The sequence below is a fragment of the Alternaria ventricosa genome (genome assembly GCF_023758065.1).
Source record: "Alternaria ventricosa strain BMP 2768 chromosome Unknown scaffold_15, whole genome shotgun sequence".
Classification (NCBI taxonomy): Eukaryota; Fungi; Ascomycota; class Dothideomycetes; order Pleosporales; family Pleosporaceae; genus Alternaria; species Alternaria ventricosa.
Window position 1 is genome coordinate 582270 of NW_026055695.1, and position 27206 is coordinate 609475.

The following is a 27206-nucleotide window of genomic DNA, read 5'->3' on the forward strand; positions in this document are numbered from 1 at the left end:
GAGAATCCTAGGGTTGATCTGCTGCCACTCGTTAGCAACTGGCTGCGCGACGAGTCTAACGGGCACTGGACAATAGTGGTAGACAACGCTAACCACGGGGATGTGTTCTTCTCATATGGCAGGTCGCCTGATCATGCGACAGCTACCTCCATTCCACCCTTGAGAGTACTCTCTAATTTCCTACCCCAAGTTCCGCATGGATCAATACTTATTGCGTCTCGCGATCAAGATGTTGCAAGGCGGTTCAGAAGCATCAACAACAAGAACACGACTGTCGAAGTTGGATCAATAACGACAGATGAAGCGATGGCTATCTTAGGAAATCGACTTGGGTCCGTTACCTATCGAGATGAGGCTCTGCGACTCCTGAATGTTCTGCACTCCACACCACTCGCAATTGCACATGCAACTACTCTCATGGGCCGAACTACAGACACAAATTCGACTTACTCGAATGCAACACGCAGCAGCGCTAGTAGCCAAACGTTTGTTCTGGAGCACAGTGAGCACACTGCTCTTCAAATCATCAGAGCGGACTTTAGCCACAGGGATATCGGTTCCGAGTTAGCAAACATCGTTCACCGGCTTACCACCACCGTAGAGGATCTTTACAAGATTCTCCCTGCCGTCCGCGCAATACAGTCTAGACAGAATCCACCGAATGTACCGTCTTCGGAAACCCGTTTTACCCGTCATACCATTGAATCTGAGCACCACAGTGCGACGGCTTACCTACCAGAGGTTCATTCCACTAGGCCTGCCACTCAATCCGAACACACGTCCTTAGAAGGCAGTCCCACTAGATCCACGCCCGACAGTGGAGGGTTCTTGGGGCAACAAAGAAGCGATGTCTCATTCGTTGCCGGCACTAGTGGCCTGATTCAACGCAGCTCGTTCATACCAGACACAACTATGGATATTGATCAAGGGAGAAGGTCTGACAACTCCATTGCCACAGGTCAGGACGACCCTGACCTCTTCGAAGCTCTTGGTGAGGATCGAAGAGCTGTACTCAAGCGGGGTGGCCTTGTGGATGCACGCGAAATGGAAAGGAGATGGCCGACAATAGGCTTTGTCCACCAGGACGGCATGGATAGCTTCACATGGGTCATGGTCGCGATAACGTCGGCGTTGGACGAGTGCTTACCATCGACTGAGATTCAAGAGCTTCTGATCCGAGTCTTCGTTGAAGTACTGGGCCGCGACGATGACGTTGCAGTCATGCTGAGGACGCGCATCAAGAGTAACATCGAATCGTGGAGATCGTTTGGCTCTGCCCGAGACATAGCTCATTCGATTAAGAAGGAGATGCGCCACAGTCTATCGGGGGTTGTATCCAACGCACCACTGAACTCCGGTATACCTCAATTGAACGCAGAAGAGAAAGCCGACACGAAGAACATGTTGGTTTGGCTTCTCAATGGTGTTGGAACTGTCTTCATTACGATGTGTCCAATCACCTTCTCCATCGCTGAAGCCTGGAGGAAAGTCAAGCTCGACTTGTGCACGGACGGAAAACCCATATACGAATGTCAGGCTTGCGTAATGTATCATCCCGATCTAATCATCGAAGATTTAGATTGAGTGCGGTATTCTTGTCAGTAAAGACAAGATGTGAGATTACTCGGTTCCCACGGCTTCGGCAACGGCCATAAACAATGGTCGGTGCACCCACAATCGGGCGACCGGCGGATGCTATGGCAGCTCCAAAGAGGCACTAACGAGGACCTGGAGTGAGTGAGCAAAGTCTGTGGGACGCGTCGGAAAATACATCAGCTTTGCTATACTTTCCATGCGTTCGGCGGCGTTTTGATGGGCAAGAGATGCAGCCTCCTGAATAGAATGCTCGCCGACCGAGACTTGAACCTGAGCCACTGTTTGCCGACTGACAGTGGTGCGAAGACTCAGCGATTGTTCGGTCCGATACCACTTTCTACGGAGTTTTCGACTGGCTGGAAGCACAAGACCGCGGTTTCAATGTTGCATCAATACTTCGTCCAGTCTTCGGCCTCGATAACTCAATTTGAACTACATCTTGCTTCCCTTCAGAACCTTCACAATAAACCCCAGGCGCGGGAAATGGATTCTTACATCCAACTCGGCTTTCTCATCAGGCTTGATGACAACCTCCTCACTGCCAATCTTCACCAACGTACCCTTCGTAGGGTTGCCGCGTCCAGTGTCATCTGGTACAACACTCACACTCGCCCCCGGTACCATCCCTCTCCGAGTATCGAGCACCTCATGCGGTGCAACCGCCGTAGGAACCAGCAGCTCTTCATCTTTCAGCAAAGGCGTCCGTCGAAGCGTCTCCTTCCACTGCATATTGCCTTTCTTCACCGTTACTTGCGTATCAGGCAGCCCATCAATATACCCCTCAAACGCCCCAAACCACCTCATCAACCCCGGATACCTCTCCGCATTAAACACCTGCCCCACGACATCCTCATCCGTATCACTCGCCCCACCTCCACTAAGATCCCCAATCCCCCTCCCAGCCCCAATATCCATACCCCACCGTAACTGATAATACAAACTCAAATCCGCCAAACTTGGCGTCTGCGTCGGCATGGCCCACGTTCCCGAGGTAAACATCGGTTCCAGCATCGAAAGGTGCATGTCCAGAAGCGAAAGGTTGTCTGGGATTTTAGCCTGGAGCTTTTCGGGCTGGATTGGGTGCCCGATTAGTTGAGCGCGGTCTTTACCGAAATCCGAGGACCAGACTGATGGCGGTATAAAACCCGTGGTTGTCCTAAACAACGGTTTCTGTTTCAAATCAGCACATCTTCACCACACCTTGCCGTTCCCTTCCCCCTTCCCATTCCCTCATCAGAGCAAAACCACAAAGCCACAACTTACATCCGTCCAAAACCCCGCAAACCCCCTCGCCATCCCGCGATACGCCCACTCCCCAACTCCCAAGCCCTTTGCTTCCGGATACACAGTACCCCAACCCTGCTTCCCGGGGAAGAAATGCTCCAAAGCCTCGATGATGAGCGAGGTGTCGCAGTAGATGTGTCGTCCGATTGCCAGGATGGGGATGCGGCGGTACTGCAGGCCGAAGGTGGAGGTTATGAGGGGGCGGGGGAGCATTGAGGGGACGGGGATGTATGCTTGGGGGGTGTGGTTAGCTACTCGTCAATGGGTAGCGGAAAACCCGCGTTGGCTTACAGAACGGTATCTGCTTAATGCGCAGTGCCAATCGCACTTTGTTTGTGAAGGGGCTTGCTGGGGTTGGTCAGTAGGAAGATAACTATGTGGTCGACCGGGACGTGTTTACAGTCATAGCCGAATAAGACGACGGGTGGGTGATTTGTTGGTGGCGCCATGTCTACTTGATACAATTCCAGCAATTCGACTGTTACATGTGTCCCCAGATGGCGATTTTGATGGAAGAAGTACAATGAAGTGGTGATGCCGGGTCGTGATGTCGTCGTACCCCGCCCAGCCATTCATGTGCCGAGGTCCTAGTCGGGACGTACGCTTTGCGACGTAATAGATCACATGTCGTTCGAGTATGATTTATATTGTTGTATATGGTGTTGCCGGTGGTTTGCGAGTCGCGATACCATTTCTTGGAAAAGAACTGGCAACTTGATTGACTTATTCCACGAGAGAATTGCAGGGCGGAAGACAGTTGTGTGCATATTTACTGTGTCGAGAGATAACGCAACAACAACATGACCTGGGATTGCTCTACAAACCCTCCTCTCGGTTCAGCCTAATCCCCCTCTCAACCAGCCCTTCAATCCATCCATTAAACTCTTCCCTCATCTCCGCTGGCAACACATGCCCCTGACCCTTGATAAAATGCTTCTCAATTTCACCTTCTTGCCAAACATCGTCCTCCTCTTCAACACCCAACCAATTCTCTTTACCCGTCACACCCTCGCCCTTCTCCAATCCCCGCCACAGCACAACGCCCAGAGGGAACGTGAGCATGCGATCTTTCGTTCCATGGACGACCATGATTCTGTTCTTGCCAACCGTCGTCGCAATCTGTTGGAGTTGCTCGGGACTCTTGTGATGCCATCCCGCGGCAATGGCTTGTAGCATGAAACCCGCCTTGCCGAAGTACTCTGGGTGCTGCCTTTTCCAGAGCTCGTTTGCGGCGAAGCGGTCGCCGTTCGTGGGAAAGGCTTTGACGATGGGTTCGAGCGTGTCGGGCGAGTCGAGCCACTCCTGCGTGTAGAGATTCTTTTTCACGCCTTCGATTTGGACGTCGAGCGACTTAGGGATGAAGAGGTTGGCGCGGTTGATCAGATTTTCGAGGAAGCCCTGGAGGTGTCAGTGGACAAAGAGGAGTTTGATATGGCGGTACGTACGGTTGTTCGAAACAGTTGCGCGGCTGTTGATACTAGCGACAGTGTGCATATGCGTTCCGGTATCAACATAGCCAGGATATCTGTTAGCGATGATGCATGATGACAGTCCGCAATAGGCAATTTTGCCGCATCCCCCACGATCGACATACATGACCGGAGATCATATATGCTCTACTATCGAACACGTGGGGGTGGGGTCAATCGAGCGGAGCGGAAGATGAAAGCGCCGATGAGATTACAGGATGATGCTGGGTATCAGAAGTCCAGAGAAATGTTTCTGGCGAGTACATGTCGAGGATTTGTGTTCGATAACGGAACATGCAGCTTCCGAGTTGAAAATCATGACGAGGAGAATGTGGTCGACTTACTATCTCCTGAGCTATCATTCCGCCCATGCTTATGCCAATGACGTGCAGTTCACGCTTGCCGGTCCAGCCGATGTGGTCGAGCACTTCGACCAGGTCGTGAGCCATGGCAGAGGTGGAGTATCTCGACGTGGGCTTGTCAGAGTCGCCAATGCCCCGATTGTCCGTCACCAGCGACGAGTACTGATCGCCTTTGTTGTGGGCGAAGTCTTTCGTCTGGCGCTGCCATGCATACTTCATGCCACCAAGGCCCATGACCCACTACATGGCGTCAGTCGTTGAGTCTTCACGATAACGATGTATACGGAAGATGCCGGAAGCGGCTATTGAGCGAAATGTATAAGTGTGCGAGTTGGACAACCTGAGACACGACGCAGACGTGTTGAGACGGTCATTGTGACTGAAACGAAACGGTGACAGGGTGCCGGTACCCGTGGATTGGTAGAAGAGGAACATTACAAATGCATCCCGGTCAAGAACAAGCTTTCTTTGGCGTGATATGCAGCGCATCATGTTGGAGCAGATATTAATACCGAAAGTGGGGCGACTTACCACGAGGTGTCTGTCGCCATGGCCGTGGACCTCGTAAGCGATGTTAAGGGGACCGCCACGGTCTTTGGCCACAACGGCCTTGCCTTTCTTTTCTGGTTCGAGGTCCCAGATGGTGTGGTTGAATTCAGGATGCTGCTGCAGCTCTTCGACCGTCATTGGCGCCATGGCGAGTAGTGGTGCAAGCCTCGATCTGGAAAGTTAGTCAGAGGTTCAAGTGGAATGTCAGGAGGGGCGGAGATGCGAGGATGCGACGGGAGTGGTGGCGCAGCAGGGTGGACAACGTTGTCGTGTGGCTGCCGCTCGGCATGTGTCTCTTGGTAGCGGTGTGCCCATAGCGCATCCCGGCAAGCGACAGGTACGCGAGCGTTGTAAGCGGAAGGGACCAGGAATGCTGACGTACTATTCTTGGTAGGCGCTTACAGATGAGCTCCAAAATGAAAAATCTAGGCTTACAGAGTAGTATGCTCTAGACTGGCCTGGTGAATGTCAAAGAAATTAGCTGTGTGAATAAAGTTGCTAGGGCGTATAAAGTTCTTCACCTGCCAAACGCGTGGGAGAAGCAATATCGCAACGTCATGTCTGCTAGCCCGTTTTCAGCCCAGCTGGCGTGGCTCGTGTCTGACTAAGGCGGGCTGGACGCGCGAACTACGGACGACGCGGCTCTCTAGACTGGCCGTCAATAGAGTAGACGCGGAGAAGAAAGCTGCCTCAGGTGTCGTCTCAGCTGCTGCCAGCCGACTAATCACCTTTACCGCCATCCTCTTGTTGCCGTTTTTAGCGGGCGTTGCGCATCTGCAACAGGCCAAACAAGCTTTCTGCCTCACCCGTTCACCGTCGGCCACGATTCGACACTCGGCGAGTCTGCGACACCCTCCCTCAGGGCCCTGTAGATGTGATCCTCGGCAGCGTTTCACCCTGCTCAGCACTAGACCGTCAGACCCCCAGCACGACACCCCTCCGCCCTCACAAAACACCAACACGCCCCGGATATCCGCGAGGGCCCAATTGCCCGACGACCTCACGACTGACGACATAGCGCCTCCTAATACACCATGAACCCCCCTCCCAACGGCTTCTATGCCACCGGCCCGCCCATGATGAACCCTCCGCCGCCGCGTCTGTTCGGCAGCGGCACCTATGACCCGTCGCAGATGCCGCCGGGCAACATGTTCAACCTCGACGACGACGACCACAACGACAGCGACCCCAAGCGGCGGCGCATCGCACGGGTATAGCGCGTGGACTTGCGGGTGACGACGGCATGCTGACAGGATGCAGGCGTGCGACATGTGCCGGAAGAAGAAGATCAAGTGCGACGGCAAGATGCCCTCGTGCACCCACTGCCAGAACTACAAGACCGAGTGCATCTTCACCCAGGTCGAGAAGAAGCGGCAACCGCCAAAGGGGTAGGTGCGACCGTGGTGTTGCGCACATGGCATACTGACCGTGCACAGCGCCAAGTACATCGAGGGTCTGGAGAACCGCCTGGCGCGCATGGAGTCGCTGATGCGCCTATCCGGTGTCCTCCCCGAAGACGACGATGGCAGCACCGACCTGGCCACACTCGAGCGGCGGCTGGAGGCACGAGCCGGGCGGTCCGCTACACCCCGGAATAGCATCGACGATAGACGAGCCTCCATGGCACCGCCCACAACAGGCCACTCGACCGCCAATGGCACACCGGCCCAGCCAGCTCTCCCCAGTCCGAGGAGCGGCACCGCCTCACCAGAGCCCCAAGAAGAGATGGACACCACCAAAGACAAAGACAAGGAAGAGGACGCGCTCGCCGAGATGATGTGTTCCTTGGTGACGAACAACTGCGGAGAGACCAGATATATTGGTACGTCCTCCACATCCGTCGCCTTCACCGCTAACAATCTCAGGTTCTTCCTCCGGTTTCTCCATCTTCTCGCCCAAAGGCATACAATGGGTCAACGAGAAGACCGGCGACAACTCGTTCCGCGACATGATCTCCACAGCCGCCGTCGAGGACAACAAGTGGATCCAATGGCGGCCTGACGTCTTCCAGGACATCTTCAAGCGCCGCGTCTACAAACAACTACCGCCCAAGCACGAAGCTCTGTCTTTACTCAAGGACTATTTTGAGAACTTCAACTGCATGTTTCCTCTATTCCACGAACCGACGTTCATGCACTTGGTAGACAAGCACTACTCGAAAGACCCATACGAAGGATCCGGCTGGTGGGCCAGTCTGAATGTCGCTCTGGCTTTTGCACATCGGTTGCGCGTCATGAGCAATCTTGTTCCAGCAGAAGAAGACGAAAAGGCGTGGCAGTACCTGAAGAACGCCATGAGTGTCATGGTCGAGCTCACCATGCGCAACACCGATCTTCTGAGTGTCCAGGCTTTACTGGGAGTGGTATGTAATGACGGACTTGGACGATGTTCTCATCTAACGTTTTCAGGGTCTCTTCCTCCTTGGAACGCCGAATCCACAACCTACCTACTTCTTCGTTGCTACCGCCATGCGACTTGCACATAGTATTGGTCTTCACAAGAAGGGGGCCAACTTCAGTCTCAACGCCGCCGAGGTCGAGCAACGAAGGCGTGTATTTTGGATTGCCTACATGCTGGACAAAGAGTGAGTCTTGTAATCTTCTACCAGCATACTCAGACTAACCCCCACAAGTATCTGTCTACGGTCTGGCAGACCACCTGTACAAGATGACGACGACATGAACGTCGAGCTACCGAGCGAGACTCCACCGGACAATATCGGCAACATCCCGCTCGCTGATGGAAAGGGCACCATGAACCTGTTCCGTCTTATGTGCACCTTCTCCGTGATCCAAAGCAAAGTCTACAAGGGCCTCTATTCCGTGAAAGCGTCCAAGCAGACCGATGGTGAACTGCTCAATACTATCGGCGAACTTGACAAAGAGTTGGAAGCCTGGAAGGACGACATACCATTAGAGTTCAGGCCAGAGCACGACATCAAAGCATCGCACACTCCACTCATCCTTCAAGTCGCAGTACTACATCTCGGATACTACAACTGTTTGACCACCATTCACCGCATGAGCGTGCATCACGGATACTGGACTAGTCGATTATCCAACTTCGCGATACAAGGTCTCAACGCTCGCCCTCTGAACCCCAGAGTCTTCATGTCCGCTCAATTATGTGTTCAAGCCGCCCGAGCTTCGATACATCTTTTGAAGTACATACCGAAAGGCGACTTGTCGTGTGTCTGGCTAGTGATCTACTTCCCAGTCACTGCTCTGGTTACGCTCTTCGCCAACATCCTACAAAATCCACAAGACACACGATCACGGTCAGACCTCAAGCTGATGAAACTGGTCGTCAACTTTCTCAATATGCTCAACGACGACCAAGGCAGCGGCAGTGTTAAGCGCATGTGCACAGTTTGCGCCGAATTTGAGCGTATTGCTACTATCGTGCTGGAGAAGGCAGATCGCGAACACGCATCGCGGCGGAAGAGGAAACAGGGTGACAGCGAACAAGATGCTCAGATCGAAGCAACCGCGGCTGAGCTTCTTTCGACAGGTCGTAACCCACAATCCCCACCTCAGCAAGTTACGACCCCACAAAATCCCCCCGCCCAGGAGGGTATGATCTTCAATCCAGATTTCCATGGGTTCAACGAAGTAAGCTACACCACTATTGTACTAGACCAAAGCTAACTTGTCCAGCCATTCCCTTTCTCACCAAACTTCACGCACGACTCTTTACAACCCAACATCCAAATGAGCCAATACGGCTCACCGGGAATCACAGCGCAAATGCTCCAACAATCACAAAGTCTACCGATGACGACAGGCGGTGACATAAATGGCGTGAACGCAAACATCAATGCCATGGCCGGCATGGGCCAGTTCGACCAGACCCTGAATAACGTCCCACAAGATCTATGGAAGATGCCAATGACACTGGAATGGGATTGGGCGGATATGACCGGTGGCTTCTCGGGCTATGAGGACGGCATCAGCATGAACGGTGTACTTCCGGATTTCTCGAATAACACCGGCCACGGAACAAGCGAGTTCAACCAGGGCGCTATGAATGGCGGTCGATGATGAAACTCATTCGCTGCCCCTCGGATGGAGCTTGCCGTCCCGACAATGGTGTTACACAACATCGACCATTACGTCTCAATCTTCCCATCCCAACGAAGCATGATGTCACATCTGGAAACGGATGTCACCGCCCAACTCCAGCACGATTCTGCGTGCTTCGCTATATACCACTTCTCACCATCGGAGGCATCTCGGTTTCTACCTCCAATTACGATCTCATAGCCTTGTAAAATAATGTTGTATCTCCAAACAAATACATCTTTGTAATACTGCAGCTGTATAGCAAAAGCAAGTCTCAAATCGTGGCGCATGTACGGTAATCACGTCTTGGTAGCCATCCACCCGATCAATCATAGGCTACCACTAACATCGCGCTACGGGTCATAATCCGGAGATCCTCGCTGTACGATGATGCTCACCCACTTGACGTATGTCCGCCCAAGTACTTGAATATATCTGCCAACAATCCCTGCACTGATCAAGTAGTTCCATCTGACATCCCTCTCCTTCTAGTCACATTACCTGCCCTCAACCTACCCCAGCAATGAAGAACACAACAGCCCTCCTCTCCACCCTCATAACCGCAAACCACATCCTCTCCCACCACGCCGTCCTCGACCCCTTCGGCCACATCAGCGTTCGCAATCCAAACACCAATACCACTTTCTTCATTGCATTACAGATTGGTAGGTTTACCCCATCTCTACGCTCTCACTATCAAAAGACCACGGAAACTGATTCACCATCAACAACACAGGCCCAGCGACTGTCTCCTCCCCCGCTGATATAGGCGAATACTACATCGCTGACGGCACGCCCTTACCCGGTACGGTCGGTGGATATGCGGAACGCTATATCCACAGTGAGATAATGAAAAGATATCCGGATGTTAACGCGGTTGTGCATAGTCATAGTGAGGATGTGCTGCCGTATACTGTTCTAGATTCTGCTGGTTATGGAAATGGAAATGGAGATGGAAAGGGGATGCGATGGATGCAGCCTGTGTACCATATGGCTGGGTTTCTGGGTGGAGAGGTACCGAACTTTGATATTGAGGGTGTGTATGAGGAGGGGGAGCCGAGGGATATGTTGGTTAATAGTGTGAGGTTGGGGAGGGGACTGGCGGGGATGTTTGGGAGGAATGGGACGAGGGTTACGTCGCCGCTGCATACGACGGTTTTGATGCGCGGGTAAGTATTCCCCTGGTATCATGATCCACGTGTGGGTTTAAGCTGATTTTCAATCCTGACATATAGGCATGGCTTTGTGACGGTGGGGGATGGCGTGGAGCAGGTCACGGACTTCGCGTATTATGCTGCGAGTAATGCGAGGGTGCAAACGAGGGCGATGTTGTTGGCGGGGAGTCAGGGTAGAGGAGGGAATGGGAGTAGTGTGAAGTTTCTTAGCAAGGAGGAGAGAAAAGCGACGAGTGAGATGAATCGCTGGATTGTGTTTAAGCCTTGGAGGCAGTGGGTTATGGAGGTGGAGAGGAGTGGGAGGTTTGTTAATGAGCTGGGGACGCCGCCGCTTGAGGTGGACTGAGGGTTGAAGATGGTCGGAATTTTGGTGGTGATCAAGCTGTAGAAGAATTCCGATGTTTGAAGCTCGATATTCTACGATCGAGTCTTGTTGGTGTGATCGCATCGTCGGGTTGATGCCGATAGATCTGCATGACGCCATCTGCCAAGCCCAACAGCTCGGGAGCGGAGGAAGGCGGTAGTAGGCGTTCTTCCTCTCCGCCCTCGCGACTGCCGTTCGTCCCCACTCACGTCATGCTGAAGTTATACCGCGAAAGGAAGCTCGATGTACTACCAAGACCTTAGCAGCTGAAAAGACGTTAAGATGGCTGCGAGATTCTCATGGATGCAGACATCCGCTCCTGATCCATGCCTGATAACGTGCTTATGCATACACATCACGACTACCCAAACAGCACGCGCAGCTGACGTATAAACATGCAATGCCTCATTCTCAGCGAGAGATGTACCTCGCCGCACCTCTTGAACCATTTGCTAAGTCGTTAGCTTCGAACTCCAAAGGACGTCGATCGTGAACGCATCGATCATCATGAGGGCCTCATACAAAACAGTCTTAGCTGTACTTCCACTCTACGTAACGACGACCATCGCGGATCGATATGCCAGCAACATACGTCCGGTAATTGTCGATGCACCACAAGTGGCGGCCAACTTTCCCGACGTCGATGGCATTCAATTGTTGTCGCCGGCTTTCATAAACCCAGAGAATGTACCAGCGACATTTGCGAACGGCACCACCGGACCGACCCCGCAGCGTGATTTGGGTACGTTCCGGATATCACAAATTCTTCACGCTTGCTAATCTGTTGAAGAGAGCTTCGTAAAAGGCCTCACCCAGCGCAACGGATGGATCACCTACAACAGCGAACTGAGATCCGAGGAAAACCGCGCGATACCGTACGTTACATTAACAAATGGCAAGAAAGGCAGTAAGAAACTACGTGTCTGGATCCAAGGAGGCCAACATGGAAACGAGCCTGCAGGCGATGAGGGGGTACTTGCACTGCTAGGGAAGTTTGCGCAGGACTCTCAATGGAGCGCCAAAGTCCTTGAGAAGATCGATCTTACGATCATCCCGCGTTACAACGTCGATGGCGTCGAGTACCTACAGCGACAACTGGCTTCTAACTACGATCCCAACCGTGATCATGCAGTGCTCGAACGACAGCAGACACGAGCTATCAGAAAGCTGCAGTCTGAGTTCGATCCACACATCTTCATCGACGACCACGAGTACACAGGCGGCAACTTGGTAGCGGAAAAGTACATCCGCGCGCAGGATCTTCTTGTCTCCGCGAACAAGAACCGAAATGTCAACCCCAGCATCCGAGCGTTGAACCAGGAATTTGTCGACGACATCTTCGCAGTTGCCGAGAGCAAAGACCTCAGGATCTTCCCATATTTCACCACGAGTGTCGCAAATGGCACGATAACGATTGAAGAGCCTGACGCGCTTGCCGCGGCGAATCACAAGGGTGCTGGTAACTACCAGGCCCTTACCTTTCTCGTTGAGACGCGTGGTATCGCTATTGCGGATCAGCACTTTCAGCGACGCGTAGCTTCGCATGTCATTGTGCTAGAAACGATTCTCAATAAAGCAGTGGATGAGTTTGACGACATATACAGCACCATCGAAGCCGGACGTAAAGCATTCGTCGACAGCAAGGACGACATCGTCGTAACCTATGAACAACGCATCACCAACAAGACAGTCCCGTTCATCGACGCATCAACCGGCTCACTCGTCTCCGTACCCGTCCGCTCCCGAAACAGCGATCCCTCCATCGTCACTCTATCCCGTCCCCGCCCAAAAGCGTACGTCTTCTCACGCGCCTGGGCCGATGTAGCCGAGCGTCTCCGCATCCTCGGTGTCACCGTCGATGTCCTGGAGGAAGACTTTATCGGAACTGTCGAAGCACTAGTAGCAACGAAGGCTGAGCTTGCCGACACGAAATTCGAAGGCATCGCGGGTACAACAGTCACGACGAATGCGACGCAGCGTGCTGTTACAATACCCGCTGGAGGGTTTTACGTTGATACAAAGCAGAAGAATGCCGGATATGCGTTCACGCTATTGGAACCGGAGGGGGAAGCGAGTCAGGTGTATTATAACAAGATTCCGCTGGAGGTGGGGGATGAATATCCCGTATTCAGGGTTCTGTAGAATGTCCGTACCGAGAGAGCTGAAAGAAGAGTATACGACGTCTTTCTCATCCCTTCCATTATTCAATGGGCGGATATAGTCATCGTGTATCTCGTGTGTATTGCGGTAGTCGGAAGAGTATACGAACAACCCATCTGCCGATGTTGCCCGACATCTCCATCCAAACGAACATGCATAACCCTTTCTTCAGCCCTACATTTCTCTCATCAACGGTACTAGCGGCCGTTATCCATGCTTCTAGTGGTGTTCTAGCTGTCTCCAACCGAACTGAGTGTTGTGATGGTGATCTAGGTAGCCTGACACCAAGTTTACCATGTATACCCTTGGTTCTCCTCGTTTGTAGGGCCGAAAGAACTAAACTCTGTTCCTCGCGATCGTGAGAGTAGGTGGGCCGGGGGCTGACGTGGATTTAGTGTACGGTAGTTACTAGTGCTTACTGCTGTCAGGCGAAGTTTAACCGGCAGGAGTGCTTGTTTGTACTGTACATTGGAAGCGTTTCTAGTCACGATCAGTTTGAGCAACCCCGATACTCACATGGGAGACAGATATCTGGCATAGTCTCATCTCACTCACGCTTATAATGTGTAAGAAGCTCCTGTTACCAATTCATTCTCATAGATATATATACATGAAAGTCATACCCGGACCACCCACTCACAAAACGGAACAAAACAAAGCCGAAATGTGATGCGCACGTAGCCATAAGCTACAAGTCATCTAAGCACTACCACCAAGCTGCTTAGTAACATACTGGGTGCCCAAGTTCTGCGTGGGAGTATCCCTGGGGTACTGAAGATGCTGAGCGTTAATGCCCTGGCCGTGTGTAGTATCGCATACACCATCGCCCTATTCACTGTTAGTAAACGCCTTGGTGATGAGATAAAGGAGAGACTTACAAAGATGCACACATCCAGCGTCTTGCCCTGCCAGTTATCCGGAATGCCCCTGCTCAGCGCCGCAGACAGACCATTGACGTTCTTCGTCGTTGTACCACCGTTGTTGTCCACATTGCAGCTCAGTCCACTCTTGTGCGCCGGGTTACCAATAAGGAAAACACCCTTGACAGCATCGAAGTTCGCGCCAGTGAGCTGAGACATGGCATTGACCGTCGCCTGAGCACCCTGACTGTATCCCTCCAGGATGAAGCACTCATCCGGGTTTGTCCTGAGTGTAGACTGAACCTTGTTGACGATATCAGCGGTACCGGCAGCGCTGTTCTGGCTGAAGCCGGCGGCGTAGACGGTGTTGTAGATCTTGCCGCCTGAGACTGCGGATTGGATGTTGCGGTTCATGGTGCGGAAGCCGGAGGATTCGCCTTGGATCTCGCCGGTGCCGCGGGTGTTGATGATGGTGTAGGAAGAGCATGCGGCGCGGGTGGAGAGGTTGTCGACGGGGGCGGCGGTGGAGAGAGCGAGCAGCGAGGCTGCGGGAAGGATGGTGGAGAATCGCATGGTTGATGTGTGAAGATGGGTATGGGTATGTGAGTGAATGTATGGAGTACGACAGTGAGAGAAGTAGAGCTGATGATCTTATCGTCAGGGTGATGCGGGTATTACAGCGGATCGTCTCTGCCTTATATATCCACCCTCCCCCCATAGACAACCCGTGTGTAATAGGAAAAAGCACCCTCTACTATCCATAGATCCCACCTCACCTCGGCAGACATTCTTAGCGCGTTTCACTCGCCGATCCCCAGTCTGCACCTCTACACCGAATAGGACGGAACCTGCATCCGCTTCGGAGCACTAAGTCATAATCGTGGCCGTCTATCCCGTAGGCGCCTCGATCGACGCATGGCCTACCGGCTGTCACCGTCTGGAGTGGGTAGAGATCTTCTCTACCTTCTCGATTCGGATGACTTCATGACCAGGAACGGGGATTGCGGGTGAGGTGTCGTGACGGATATTCGGTGTCTTTGTTCATGCATCTACGCCATTGTGTCAAACACGTATGTCATATGTATCTTCGACTCCAGGATACCGATGATGAAAGGTGGCGCGGCATGGCTTTTCGAAACTCCTCAGTGTTAATAGTGGCTGAAGCGGCATGGAACATTCCATCCTATGCCGTCTACTCGAAACAGTCGGAAAGTGGGGGTTGAGTCTCAAAACTCCAATGACATGGCAAAGCGCATTCCTCGTGCCTCGGGGTAGCGACTGCACCATGGTGGACACTGGACCACCCGGTGCGCCTCACAGTCTCTAGGCGCAGGTCCTGAATCGCTCATGCGGGTCCGCGGATTGCTGGCCTTACCACGTTCGGTATACTTGCCTGCTGTTTGTGGTTTGGAGCCTGCCGCAAGGAGAGCCCCCAATGATTACTCCTTGCCGTCGATCGGCATCGAGCCTCGGCACGGCAATTGAACAAGGGAAGATGCAGCGTCGGTGGAAGTACCAAAAACTGATGGTGAGGATGTGGAAGTGAGGTCGGAAATTATCGAAAAAGCAAGCACCTGGCTTAATCCAGCGCGGGACAGGCAGGTCCGACAGCGGCTCGAATAGTTCGTCGAGAGAGCTACAATGCAAGTAGCGGACACTGACAGAAGACGTGCAGTGGTGGTGCCTTGGTGTGCCGAAACCAGGGCCGATCTTCCTACTCGCAGTATGGTACGGGTGATCGTTAGCGGGTCCCGCTGATCCGAGGAACGGCTCTAGCGCTGCGCTATGCCGGACGTGGCATGCTAAGCTCCGAAAGCTTCGACTTCAGGATGGCATCTTGACCGAGATGTCGGCTGGATGTTGACCGAGGTGGCAGTAGGTAAGTGCGATTTGGAAGCGAAATGCGATGTGTGCCTGATTGTTGAACTTTACCCCGCCAGATCATTCCGGGGTGACCTCGCGGGAAGAAGCAGCAACGTAAGCACCAGCTGATCGATCGTGGTTTTCACAGGAACTGCCGAAACGGCGAATTCAAACCTTGGAAGGGAGCGACCGAACGGTGACATGGAAACTTTAAGTGACGTCTTTGCGCTAGACCATGTGTCAAAAGGTTACCTCAAAACGTCGCCACGTGTGACGCTAGTTCCACTTCTCTTCCTCGTCATTTCACTCTCCAGGTATTCCCGACTTGTTTGTACCGCAACGACTCGTCTCGAGCACTTGTTTTCCGCGGAATATCCAATGGTAACTGAATATTGCGAGGTCCTTCGGCACATCGCGCCGCCTCCATACCTTCCAATCTTCTTGCATCACTTCAGTCTCAACGGCTTTTATTCCCAACATCAGTATCTTGTAGATGTAAAATAGAAGAACAGGATGTCCTGCAAAAGTCTGGCAGCTACATATCTCCGCACATCTCCACCTAGACAGTCCGCGATGCATCGCGTAATCATCCGGTGATTCCGGTCAAGCAACAAGTCAGAAGCACAAGACTCTCCTCAAATCCACTCTACTCCCTCATCAGACTTTTCGGTAGAACTTTTGATTACATTGGCCAGGTCGCGCTGATATAGAGAGAGAAGGAGTCATGCTCGCGCAACGTCAGTTTATATACGCTTCTCGGCTTAAATGCCGTTGCTCGAAAGACGTGTGCATCTTTACGGTGGCCATTGAACGGAAGCAAGCAACCGACTCATCGGCGATAATCCTTTTGATTTTAGACCAACTTCCCCGGACGACTGAATCCATCGAATCTCCGAGTCAGAATTCCGATGCCATTCTGAACATGTGGTTATCTGCTGTTGGTTTGCACCCACGGACATAGCAGGACCATGCTATCTCCACCAGACTCTTTCGAAAATCATGACATCAGCTTATGTTTTTTTGGATAAAAGGCTCTTTGTGGTGGTCGTAAGGAGTAAGGACTTACCAACGGGAGGAAGGATTTTATACACGCAGGTCTAGCGCGATCCCCACCCGGGCAGTATAAAGGTTCCGCGAGATGGTATACCGAACAACTCAAAAAGCCAGTAGGCGTTACCAACCCTCCAAAAAACTAGAAGACCAGGAATATGTTCTCTGTGCCCCCCTCCGCGGGCATAATTCAGCGCAGTGCCTTTTGCGAAGCTTCCGAACACCTACGCAGATCATCACATCCACGTGTCCCTACTCCATGAGGAATTCCGCTCTGGTTATCGCTGTCGCACAACGGGGAGGCCGACAAGCTCACGCCATGAAGCCGATTACCGTGATTTTGTAGATTCTCATTCTGTGAATGCTTGATAGTTTTGGAAGAGTGAAGTCCGTAACGTTTTGGTGATTAGATAAGAGCTGAGTTGACGGAACTTGGGTTATATATGCAGCCGAAACGGAAGCTGACCGGCGCCTGACATGGTAAATTGAGGTATGGTTTTTTAAATTCCTATCGGGATATTTTTCAGGGATTTTGGAAGAATAAAATCTGGGACGTTTTGGAAGATGAATAGAGGTACAGCTGTAAGGACGCAGGCTTTATAAGCAAGGAGAACGGAGGCAGGCGGGCGCACCGCATAGTGCAATACGGAATGTTTTTAGATCTCCATAGCGAAGATGATTAACATCTTTGAACCACCAACAGCCATGAGATCGATGTAGAAGTGATACTCCAATGCCAGCCAGAAGGCAGGATTGAGGTGCGAGTCGCATAGAGATCGGCAAGCGCACAGCATGACATCATCGAACATCTCTTTTGGTTTTCATGAGGGCGAACTGCCGCTATTTTGAACCTCCAAGGATCGGTGTAGCGGGACCGGAGGGAGGACCCGATAGTCGTTGGAAGGTGATGTTATATTCGAGCTGACTGGAGGCAGGCGCCAGCACCATGTCAGATATCCTCACCTTTTTCGAGCTCCATAAGAGCCAGTGAGAGCAGTTTTTGGACAGTTAGAAGCTGCGGTATTGATGCAGAAGGGAGACTGCAGTTCTCTTTGGAAGATGTATCTTATATGTGGACCAAACAGGGACAGGCAAGCGCACCGCATGTACGTAATTGAATTTATCGAGTATTTGTTGCAAGCAACTGTATATGTATATAGGGATAAGTATAAGGTGCAGGGCCCCCGCAGCCTGCTCGCGATTAGGTGGGTTAAATGATGTAGGGCTCGGCGCGCCGAGCCCCCGGCCGATATTTCAACATTTTCGATTTTGCCAAAGATCACTTTGGTACCGCGATCCATCAATGTGACGCCCATTCGTGCGCACCGCATGTACGCATCTTGGTTTCCTTTCAATCTTCATAAGGAGCAGTGCGTTATCTTTTGAGCTACAAGAAGCCAGGGCATCTGTACAGCAGGAGCATACTTGCAAGGCTCGAAACCTTGAGAGGTAGGTTTTGAACGCGGGCTAAAAAGAGGCAGCCGGAAACGCCACATGGGCGGGTGTTGGGATAGTTTTGATCTCCATATCATGGAATTTGTAATGTTTTTGGGTAAGTGGAAGCTGGGTGGTAGTGGAGGAGGGAGACTTTTGTAGACCGCGGAAGATGGACTTTATGTGCAGGCTGAGCGGAGACGCGCAGACACACCGCATACCGTACTCCAAAAAGCGTCTCGGTCTCCATTCCACGAAGTCGAACAGATTTTGATATGTTTGATGCCAGGATGTTGGTACAGAACAGACATAATCACAGTCGTCGAGATCTTGGAATACAAATTTTGATTGCGAGCCTCACGGAGACAGCCGAAAACGCCACATGAGGCAAGATAGTTGAGATTCTGATCTCATGTAGGTATTCGTTGGTAGTTTTGGATAACTCGAAGCTGGAGTGATGGTATAGGAAGGATACTTCGATAGCCACGCAAGGTGGAATTTATATGCGAAAGACAGTCAAACCAGACGAGCGCACATCCAGATGTTATCTCCGTTCTTGAGCTTCTCATTTGTGCATTGCCATGCATTTTCGGTAGACACCAGCGAAGGTGCCATCGAAGACGACGAATGCTAATTCTCGGAAGGCTGGTAGTGCTGCGTGCAAGCAGAAAAGCCGAGAGCGGAGGCACACAACATGAGGCTCTTGCTGGGAGATTTTCAGATCTCCATGCGGTACTGCTAGTATCGTTTTGAAATGATGCAGGCCAGGACGTCTGGGCCAGAAGGAAGACATGATATTCGAAGAGCGGTTATTTGGTATGCGTGCGGAAGGGCGAGAGGCAGGCAGACACCATTACAGGTAGATGAGGTCATTTTTTATATCCATGTGAGCTTTCACGCTGCTTTTCGATAGAAGAAAGCCGGAACAGTGGTGTAGAAGGAAAAGTTTAGTCGCAACAGAGGCGGGCTTTTATATGCGAGTGGAGAGAGCGCAGAGGCACAACATTTGCGAAACGCTTCCTTGTTTTACGTCTCCATATAGTGCTTTTGAAGTGTTTTGACTCCTCCAAGCGCGCGAAATGATTTTGGAGCAATTTTCCGAAGATCAAAGTATATGCAGGTTGTATGAGCGTGCAGGGAGGAAACAGAGGCACGCAACATCTTGACGTGTGCAGGGATTTTTGATTCTCCATGCCCCAGACAATGTAGCCTTTGAGGAAAGTAAGCCGGAAAAGGAGCATTGAAGTGTAAGAGTAGTCCCGGCAAAGGAAGTCGCTTTTATATACGTGGGGAGAGAAGGCGGTGGCACACAACATCGTTCTGGTCTTTGTGCTTTTTGACTCTCCTTGTAGACTTCGATGGGGCTTTTTGATCAAAGTAAGCCGGAATGTTCGTCTTCAAGTGGAAGTCCAGTCATAGAACTGGACTATGGACTTTTGTGTAAACAGAAAGAGGAGGCGCAGGCACACAACATGCACTGATAGTTTCCCATTTTTCTGGTTTCCATGGAAAGGCGTGGTAAGCCTTTTGAAAAGTCCAACTCAGAAGGTTGGTGTAGAAGTGAAGCTCTTGTTGTCGGAAAAGAGACGGCTTTATATGCGACGGAACTGGAGACAGGACACTCTCAACATGTCGAATGTTTCAATCGGTTTTCAGACTCCCATCATAGACTCGGACGTTGTTTTTTGATAGAACAAGGCACCGAATGTTAGTAAAGAAGAAGACATCCAGCCACCAGGAAGCAAGTTTATATAAGCCTAGAGATGTTGCGGGCAGAAGCACAACATGCGATATTGCGGTGCTGGTTTCCGACTCCGATCATGAGGATTCGGATGCAACATTTTTGGAAAGCGAAGGCCGCGACATCGCGCATAACGAAGTTCCTTTGAGGCTACGGCTCGAATGCCATCTGTGAGCTGAGGAACGAGAGGCGGACGCACAACATACACATGCCCGATTTTCTTTTTTGAACTCCCATCAACCATTTCTTGGATATTTTCGGGAAGTAAAGCCTGCGACGTTGGAGAGAAGGCAGACATAAGGCCGATCCTATGATCTTTATAGTTGAGTTGAATTGGAACGCGCGCAGGCGCAACATCTAATTATCGTACACCGATTTTTCGTCTCCATGGTCGCCCTCATTGTGTGTTTTTGGTGAAGCGAAGATTTGGAGGTGCATGTGTGGCTCTGGGTTGAATTTTGGAAGCAGGTTTTGTAGTGGAAAGACGTAAGGAATGCAACGCCACATGAACTGTAGTGCCTCGGGTTTTGATCTCCATGCCTGGAAGTAGTGTTCTTTTTGGAAAAGGAAAGAATAGAATGTTGGTGTAAGAAACCAGATCTCAGCCGCGAGAAGAAGTGTTTAAATACCAGCAGAAAGAGGAGGCAGCGGCGTCATCCAGAGTTTCGATTTCGATTTCGATCTCCATCGATCATCTTGTTTCTGATTTTGAAACAGCGGAAGCTCGCATGCGAGCTCGTAGCTGATGTTTAAGAAGAAGGCGGAGGACAGTCTCATCCCATTTTTTGCACGCCTTTTCGGTATCTCCATGACCTTCTCTTCTGCCAGTTTTGGAAAAGCGAAGACCGGAATGTTGATGTAGAAGTCAACGTCCAGCAGCCGTCAAGTAGTTTTCATATCCGATCTCCTACTCCAACTCCGCCGCTCATGAAAATACCAGTTGTGTGATTTTGAAAAAGAACGTCGTATTGCAGTAATGCGTGGGAGGGTTGCCGCGACACCATGGAGTACGTGACTGAAGTTTTTGGAAAGACTCAGGAGGAGCGAGGGAAGAACATGTTTCGATGTCATTGGTTTTTGGACAGCGCCATGTCGTACCCGTTTTTGGGTTTTTGGAAAAGAGAATTGGGAGTGTGTATATAGAAAGCAAGGAAGAGCGAAAGTGCGCGAGGTATTTATACGCCGCCGCCGGCCCACATCACCACCCCTCCCCTCCAACTCATCTCATCCCAACCACCTCGCGCCCTCTAACACAGCCCTCACTTCAACGACAACAAGACGATGCAGTATCAAGAATAAAGTAGTCATTAAACCATACTAACTCGCTATATCCTTGCATATACCTGCGCCTCTCGAAGCAAGACCGGCAAAGAAGATGAAACCCGCTATCCCAGCATGTAGCTCCAAAGACAGCAATATATATCGCTGATTTTCCATAAGCCATAACGCCCAAATACTCAGAGTGTACGCGGTAGGTAACGCGTCCAAAGGAATGGGGGTATATATCCAATGCCTTTTATCCAAGCTTTTTCTTTCATCCTTCCTCTCCTACTTCCACTTCCAATAGTTCACGATCATGAGACTGCTGTCATGACGCAACAACCTCAACCCACCCCTCCCTATTCCTCTCCACCTTACTCCCATCCTCACTAGCGGTCAACTCCTTCGCTAACCCATCTTTTGCGCCTCTCCGTCTCGCCCTATCCCTTACACTGCGCTCGTCTTTCTCGCATTCCTTGATCGCCTCTACAACCTCCAGCTCCTCGAAGCGTGCATCTTGGAGATTCAACTTCTGCCACTGAGGATGTTTCTGGCAGCGCTTCTTCAGACACGCGGTTTCCTTGTCGTCGACATCGATGTCCATTGCGTCGGCGCCGTTGGTCGTGGGTGTGGGCGTGGAGGAGATTTGTTCTGGGGTAGGAGTGAGGGTGGAGTGGTGGAAGGCAGCGCGACCGTGTTTGCTGTTGCGCCAGAGGAGGAATTCGGCGTCCGACCAGGATAGGCGCGAGTCGTAGCCGCAGAAATCCTTCGCCTTGACTTTCTCGCGATCGGCGAGGCGGACGGCTTGCTCTTTTGCCATGCTGACGAACTTCTCGCGGTCTTTCAAGACTTCGAGGCGGTCTTTCAGTTGGGTCTTCTCTTTGTGTAGGGCGGTTAGGCGTTCGATCTCGCCGGCGGTCAGGGCGAGGTCTTCGCCGTTGGAGGGGAATGTAGCGCGGGATGGGGAGGCGGTTTGTGGGGGTGTGAGGACGCCGGTTCCGAGGTTCTTGAAGGCTTGGATATTTGGCGATGCGTCGACGAGGGCTTTGAGGTCCTTGGCTCGTAGTGTGCCTCCAAGTGGTGTCGGCTCCTCTTCCTCTGCGCCTTCAGTCTCCGCAGTCTTCTTCTTCTTCTTGGATTTCTCCTTCGTCCCGTTGGCGCCCTTGGCACCTGCCGTCCGTTGTAGTTGTTCTTGCATGAAGAGAACTCCGCAGTCGTCGGAGCAGTACTTGCTCTCCCTGCCGTGATTGAGTCGCGCAGGTTTCCGACAGCCGTCCCGCCGGCACATTGGCTTCCATGTTGTGTTGCCCTTGCCGTTCTCTTCGCACTGCGGACATATGAACTTGTCGACCAATTCCTCGTCCACCTGCCTCATGTTTACGCAGTCGCCGTGGAACCAGTCGTCGCATCCACCATCGCATCCGATCATCCACTTGTGGTTGTCGGGTTTCTTGCATATGCAGTAGAGGTTGTGGTCTTCGGACGATTCGCCGTCGTCGTCGGTAGCGTGTTCGTGACCTGGGGCGGGCGAGGATCCAGGGACAGGTGTGCCGGCGTGCGAGCCTTTCTTCATAGCTCTGCTGCCCGCCGATTTAGGTATCCGCGAGGTAGGCGTGACAGAGCGCGCGCCATCTTCCGTCTCGACCTTGCGCTTCTTACTCGGCTTGGACGTCTTCGCGGTGCCCTTCTTCTTGATGGCGGAAGCGGACGATGGCGCTGGTCGCTTCTTGGCCGGGGCGGGTGCTGGCTTGGACTCGACTGGCGATGGGGCGCTTTCTACCACGCTCTGGTTCCGTCTTCGTAGTCCAAGGTCGCTCTGCTTGGCAATCTCGAGCGCCTTGAGTGTGTCGGCGTCCATGTTCTCGCCAGTCACGGAACTTTGTCGCTCAGTCTGGGAGGCAGTGACTGCAGGCGTATGTTCGCGCGGTGTACCAGAGGGCTCGTCCTTGATAAAAGGCTGCGGTGAAGGTAGGGTGGCGTTTCCATTGTGTGAATCAGGCTGGAGGGTGGTCGCTGCGGGCTCTCGGATCTGGGAGGTGGGCTCGTCGCGCGTGAATGCAGGTTCGCGGTTCTGCGTGCTGTCTCGCTCGCCGTCGTCCGATGTGACTACCTGCGACACGTCCTGGCCGATGGGGGCGTCCTGCGTCTGCTCTTGCAGGGCCGAGGACAAATTTTGTATTGGCGCGAGGACTGGGGCGGGCGAGGTCCTCGACAGCAGCGACTGGCGGCGCTTCTGCTCCTCGGGCGAATTTGAGCCATGGTGATAGTGCTCGAGCGTCGGCGAGTGCACCTGGGGCTCGTCGAGGGGTGGCGAGGGCTCGACGGGCGCGTGGTGGGAGCCGAAGCTGCTGGTGCGTCGCGGCGCGTGGGACGAGGCCGTGGGCGAGGGCAGCTCGCGCGTCGGGGCGGGCACGAACTGCTGGCCACTGCCCAGCGTCGCCAGCGTCGTCAGGGCATCGGCAGCGTCTTCGGTCGTGGTCGAGGCAGACGGGCGGCGCTGCAGGCCGGCGTCGGGGTTGAGGAGGGAGTCGATGCTGCTCATTGTGGCTGGCGGTCTGTCCTAAGCGGGCATGTCGGGGCGGGGATGGAGGGAATGGAGGGACTGTCGAGGACACAAGAGCAAGTAGATTCGAGGCGAGCGAGAGGAGAAAGGGCGGGTGGTGTGGAAAATAGAGCCGTTTCAATCAGCTTGGCGCGCAGAAGCGCTTGAGGGGCGGGCGAAGCTGCGTGAGCCTTGACAGCATGCAGGCATTGCTCGACCGCCTGCTACCATTGCGCCTGCCACCTATTACCTCACACCTACCAGCTCAACGTGCCTCGTGACGCTGACAAATGGCAAGCCACTGCATGTGCCTCAATATCGCCTTCCTCGCCGCGGGTCTTCGTGTCTTTGTTGTGACGGCTGCCCGCAGCTCTTTGGCGCTTGCCGCCGATGATGCAACTCGACAACTGGGTCCCTTGAGGGGAGCTCCGAGCTAGCATCACTCAACATGACGTTGGTCTCCCAGTAAAGAGCATTAACATAACTACATAGGGTATCAAAGGCGTCTCTATCAGTAAATCATCCGCCATACTACTCATCGTCGTCGTTCCTCGGCCGCCCGCGTTTGCGCCCTGCCGCCTGCGATGCACCTTGAGTCGCCTCAACCGGCGCACTGTCACTGAGGGCGTCCGCCACCTGCAGCGTCCTCTGCAACTTCTTCTCCAGCTCCTCCACGTCCTCGCTCTCCCCAAACATCATCCGTATGAACTGCGCGACGCCCTCTCGTCCAACCTCGACCTTGCCGCGAGGTCCGACAATGTAGTCTACTGTCTCCTCGCCTCCGGCAGGCGTCTCCCTGATCTTGACAATATACCCGTCTTTGGCCATAATCGCAAGCGTCTTGTCTTTGGTACCAACAGGCGTCGTCTGGTCTGCGTTCATGCGCCTGAGGGCGCGGTCTAGCTTGCCTTCTGGGATTATACCGCCAGATATGACAATGAGGGCGATGGCCATGGTATACAGCCCGACGTATGAGTCTTCTCGGTTTATCTCGTCTGAGTCGGCTGCTAATGGTCGCGAGGGGCCGACAATCTCTGGTATGCGGTACTGCTCAGGTAGGATCGTCTGCAGGACCCAAATACCGGTCGACTTGCTTTGGGATTCCGAGCCGGCGGCAGCTGGACATATTAGATCACACGCATCATAGTAAGACAGGATACATACCGCGCTTCTGTCGTAGCGTCACCTTGTCCGCTTTGGGCAGCTCGACGAACTGCATCCCAAAGACGTCCATGAGCTGGCTGTTGGCATGGGAAAAGACGTCCTTAAACAGGCGAGTATAGGAGCCGAGGACTGCAACTATTAGTCTCGTCTTGCATGAAATCGTCGATGCACTCACCCTTCTCGTTGATATCCGCGCGCTTTATGGGCTTCCGTGAATGCTCGCACGACAAGGCATACCGCACCAGACCCTTTGCTAGTTGATCAACGCTGCCGCTGCCCTGCGCCTCTCTGATGGCGTCCTCCATGTCGATGTCTTCATCTTCAGGGGTTTCATCTCGCCTTCTTCGTTGTGACTGTATTGGCACTGGTGAGGATTGTTGGGTTACAGCCTGTCGTGATCTTCGTAGAGGCATCGTGTGTGGTAAGTGAGTGGGCGTGGGGTAGGCTCAATCTATCACAGCATTACCGCGTAGGGCTGACGCGACGCGCCTCGGTGAAAGCCGCGCTAAGGTCCTCGCTTCCGGGCCGGCGACGACATCATCGAGGCCTGGTCCGAGCTGCTCCTCCGCATTGCAAGTCTCAATCCACCCATCGTGACTTGTCCCAGTCAATGCAGCCACCATGAACTCCATACGATTTGCCGCGCGACGGCCCATATTCCGCTGCCTCAACACGCCTGCGCCGCTGCGCTCCAACCCCCAATTCCGCCAGGGCTCGCGCTCCAGCAGAGCAGACTTCGAGGCCATCCTCAAGCAGGGCGCCCGTCCCAAGGTCCCTCGCCCCGATGAAGACTTCGTCTCCGTACACCGCGCTGAGGCCATGCGCCGTGCGCAGTTGATCAAGAGGCGGAATTGGCTAGCTCTCGGTGCTGCACTCTCTATGATAGCCCCCATCTTCCTGGTCCGGTTATGGGATGTGCCACCACCCGGAGAGAAGGATGAGAAGCCAAGTCGGGGCATATTCGACATGATCATGGGCCCGCCCACCAAGTGCGATGCACCGCGCAAGGCAGCAGACGAGTTTCAGGGCAAGAAGATCGTCATCGCAGCCGGCGACAAGGTGATTGCTACGCCAGGCGACACCGACAACCCGCAAGCCTCAGACCCCGACGCCATCGAGCTCGTCGAGACAGGCACCTCCTACGTCCCCTACTTCCCGCGCACCATCCGCCTCCCCACCGACACCGCCGGCCCCGAAGCCATCACCAGCGACGCAGAATACACACTCCTCGGTCTGGGCATCCGCAAAGTCTCCTTCCTGCGCGTCCAAGTCTACGTCGTAGGCCTGTACGTCAAGACCGCCCACCTATCCACCCTCCAAAACCACCTCATCAACACCGTAAACCCCACCGCCTCCGCCCTCATCCCCAACGAGAAGAAAGACCTCCGCGAAGCCCTCCTCGACCCGGAGAAGAGCAACAAGATTTGGGAGTCTATACTCGCCAAAGACGGCACCGCAGGCGTCGACATGGCCTTCCGCGTCGTCCCCTGCCGCGGCACAGATTTCAAGCACCTCCAAGACGGCTGGATGCGCGGCATCGCCTCGCGCACCGACGAAGTCCGCCGCAAGCAAGCCGAGCTCCTCCGCCAACAAGCTGCTGAAAATAAATCCATATCCCTGCCCAAGCCCGTCGAGGAAGGCGAGTTCCAGGACGAGTCCTTCGGCGTCGCTATGAAGGAGTTCCGAAATCTGTTCCAGGGCAAGGGGAAGGCGCCAAAAGGCTCTGTTATTATTCTAACGAGGGATAAGAGCGGTAGTCTGGGTGCGCTGTATCAGCCGCTTGTGCAGAAGGGGGATAAGCAGGAGACGATGGGGAAGAGCAGTTGGTTGGGGGAGGTCAAGGATGAGAGGGTGGGGAGACTGGTTTGGTTGTTGTATCTGGGTGGGCAGAATGTTAGTAGTGAGCCGGCGCGGAAGAGTATTGTGGATGGGTGTATTGATATTGTTGAGAGGCCGGTGGGCACGCTGGAGACTATGGTTCATTAGTGGGGTGCGAATGAAAATGGATTTGGTTTGCGTGGGTGCGGATTGGACGCTGCGCGCATGTGACCATGGGACAAATTTCCCTGTCTCGTCTTTCGGTGGTGGATATAAACTTCGCTCATGTGTCCTCCTTCCTTTCTTCTTTACACTACTCCTCGATTTCAAATGTCCAAAAGTTCCTATCGACGACGATATGGCTCGCCTGTCCCGCCCTCTTCTCAAAAACATCATATCGAACTCGCGATGTCTTCCTCTCTTGCTCCTCCGACTACTACCCTACCACTCCGTC

At 53.1% G+C, this 27206-nt stretch overlaps 7 protein-coding genes across 7 annotated transcripts; 3 read left to right on the forward strand and 4 right to left on the reverse strand.

Moving 5' to 3' along the window:
• Window positions 1–3696: 3696 nt before the first annotated feature.
• J4E93_008110 (uncharacterized protein) lies at window positions 3697–5407 on the reverse strand (the record flags this gene model as incomplete). Its single annotated transcript, XM_049346012.1, has 5 exons — window positions 3697–4278; window positions 4326–4405; window positions 4475–4496; window positions 4694–4951; window positions 5243–5407. 5 exons carry the CDS (start codon window positions 5405–5407, stop codon window positions 3697–3699), a joined length of 1107 nt encoding a protein of 368 aa, XP_049196945.1.
• An 887-nt stretch (window positions 5408–6294) lies between these two features.
• Window positions 6295–9300, forward strand: J4E93_008111 (uncharacterized protein; the record flags this gene model as incomplete). Its single annotated transcript, XM_049346013.1, has 7 exons — window positions 6295–6471; window positions 6521–6648; window positions 6697–7082; window positions 7126–7622; window positions 7669–7844; window positions 7893–8871; window positions 8917–9300. 7 exons carry the CDS (start codon window positions 6295–6297, stop codon window positions 9298–9300), a joined length of 2727 nt encoding a protein of 908 aa, XP_049196946.1.
• Window positions 9301–9844: 544 nt separating this feature from the next.
• On the forward strand, window positions 9845–13002 carry J4E93_008112 (uncharacterized protein; the record flags this gene model as incomplete). The annotated part of the gene is made up of 3 exons (XM_049346014.1): window positions 9845–9986; window positions 11396–11602; window positions 11651–13002. 3 exons carry the CDS (start codon window positions 9845–9847, stop codon window positions 13000–13002), a joined length of 1701 nt encoding a protein of 566 aa, XP_049196947.1.
• A 717-nt stretch (window positions 13003–13719) lies between these two features.
• On the reverse strand, window positions 13720–14453 carry J4E93_008113 (uncharacterized protein; the record flags this gene model as incomplete). The annotated part of the gene is made up of 2 exons (XM_049346015.1): window positions 13720–13848; window positions 13899–14453. The coding sequence occupies 2 exons, from the start codon at window positions 14451–14453 to the stop codon at window positions 13720–13722; spliced, it is 684 nt and encodes a 227-aa protein (XP_049196948.1).
• A 7103-nt stretch (window positions 14454–21556) lies between these two features.
• Window positions 21557–23770, reverse strand: J4E93_008114 (uncharacterized protein; the record flags this gene model as incomplete). The annotated part of the gene is made up of 1 exon (XM_049346016.1): window positions 21557–23770. One exon carries the CDS (start codon window positions 23768–23770, stop codon window positions 21557–21559), a length of 2214 nt encoding a protein of 737 aa, XP_049196949.1.
• Window positions 23771–24301: 531 nt separating this feature from the next.
• On the reverse strand, window positions 24302–25347 carry J4E93_008115 (uncharacterized protein; the record flags this gene model as incomplete). Its single annotated transcript, XM_049346017.1, has 3 exons — window positions 24302–24888; window positions 24935–25063; window positions 25110–25347. The coding sequence occupies 3 exons, from the start codon at window positions 25345–25347 to the stop codon at window positions 24302–24304; spliced, it is 954 nt and encodes a 317-aa protein (XP_049196950.1).
• A 208-nt stretch (window positions 25348–25555) lies between these two features.
• Window positions 25556–26920, forward strand: J4E93_008116 (uncharacterized protein; the record flags this gene model as incomplete). Its single annotated transcript, XM_049346018.1, has 1 exon — window positions 25556–26920. One exon carries the CDS (start codon window positions 25556–25558, stop codon window positions 26918–26920), a length of 1365 nt encoding a protein of 454 aa, XP_049196951.1.
• Between the last annotated feature and the right edge of the window lie 286 nt (window positions 26921–27206).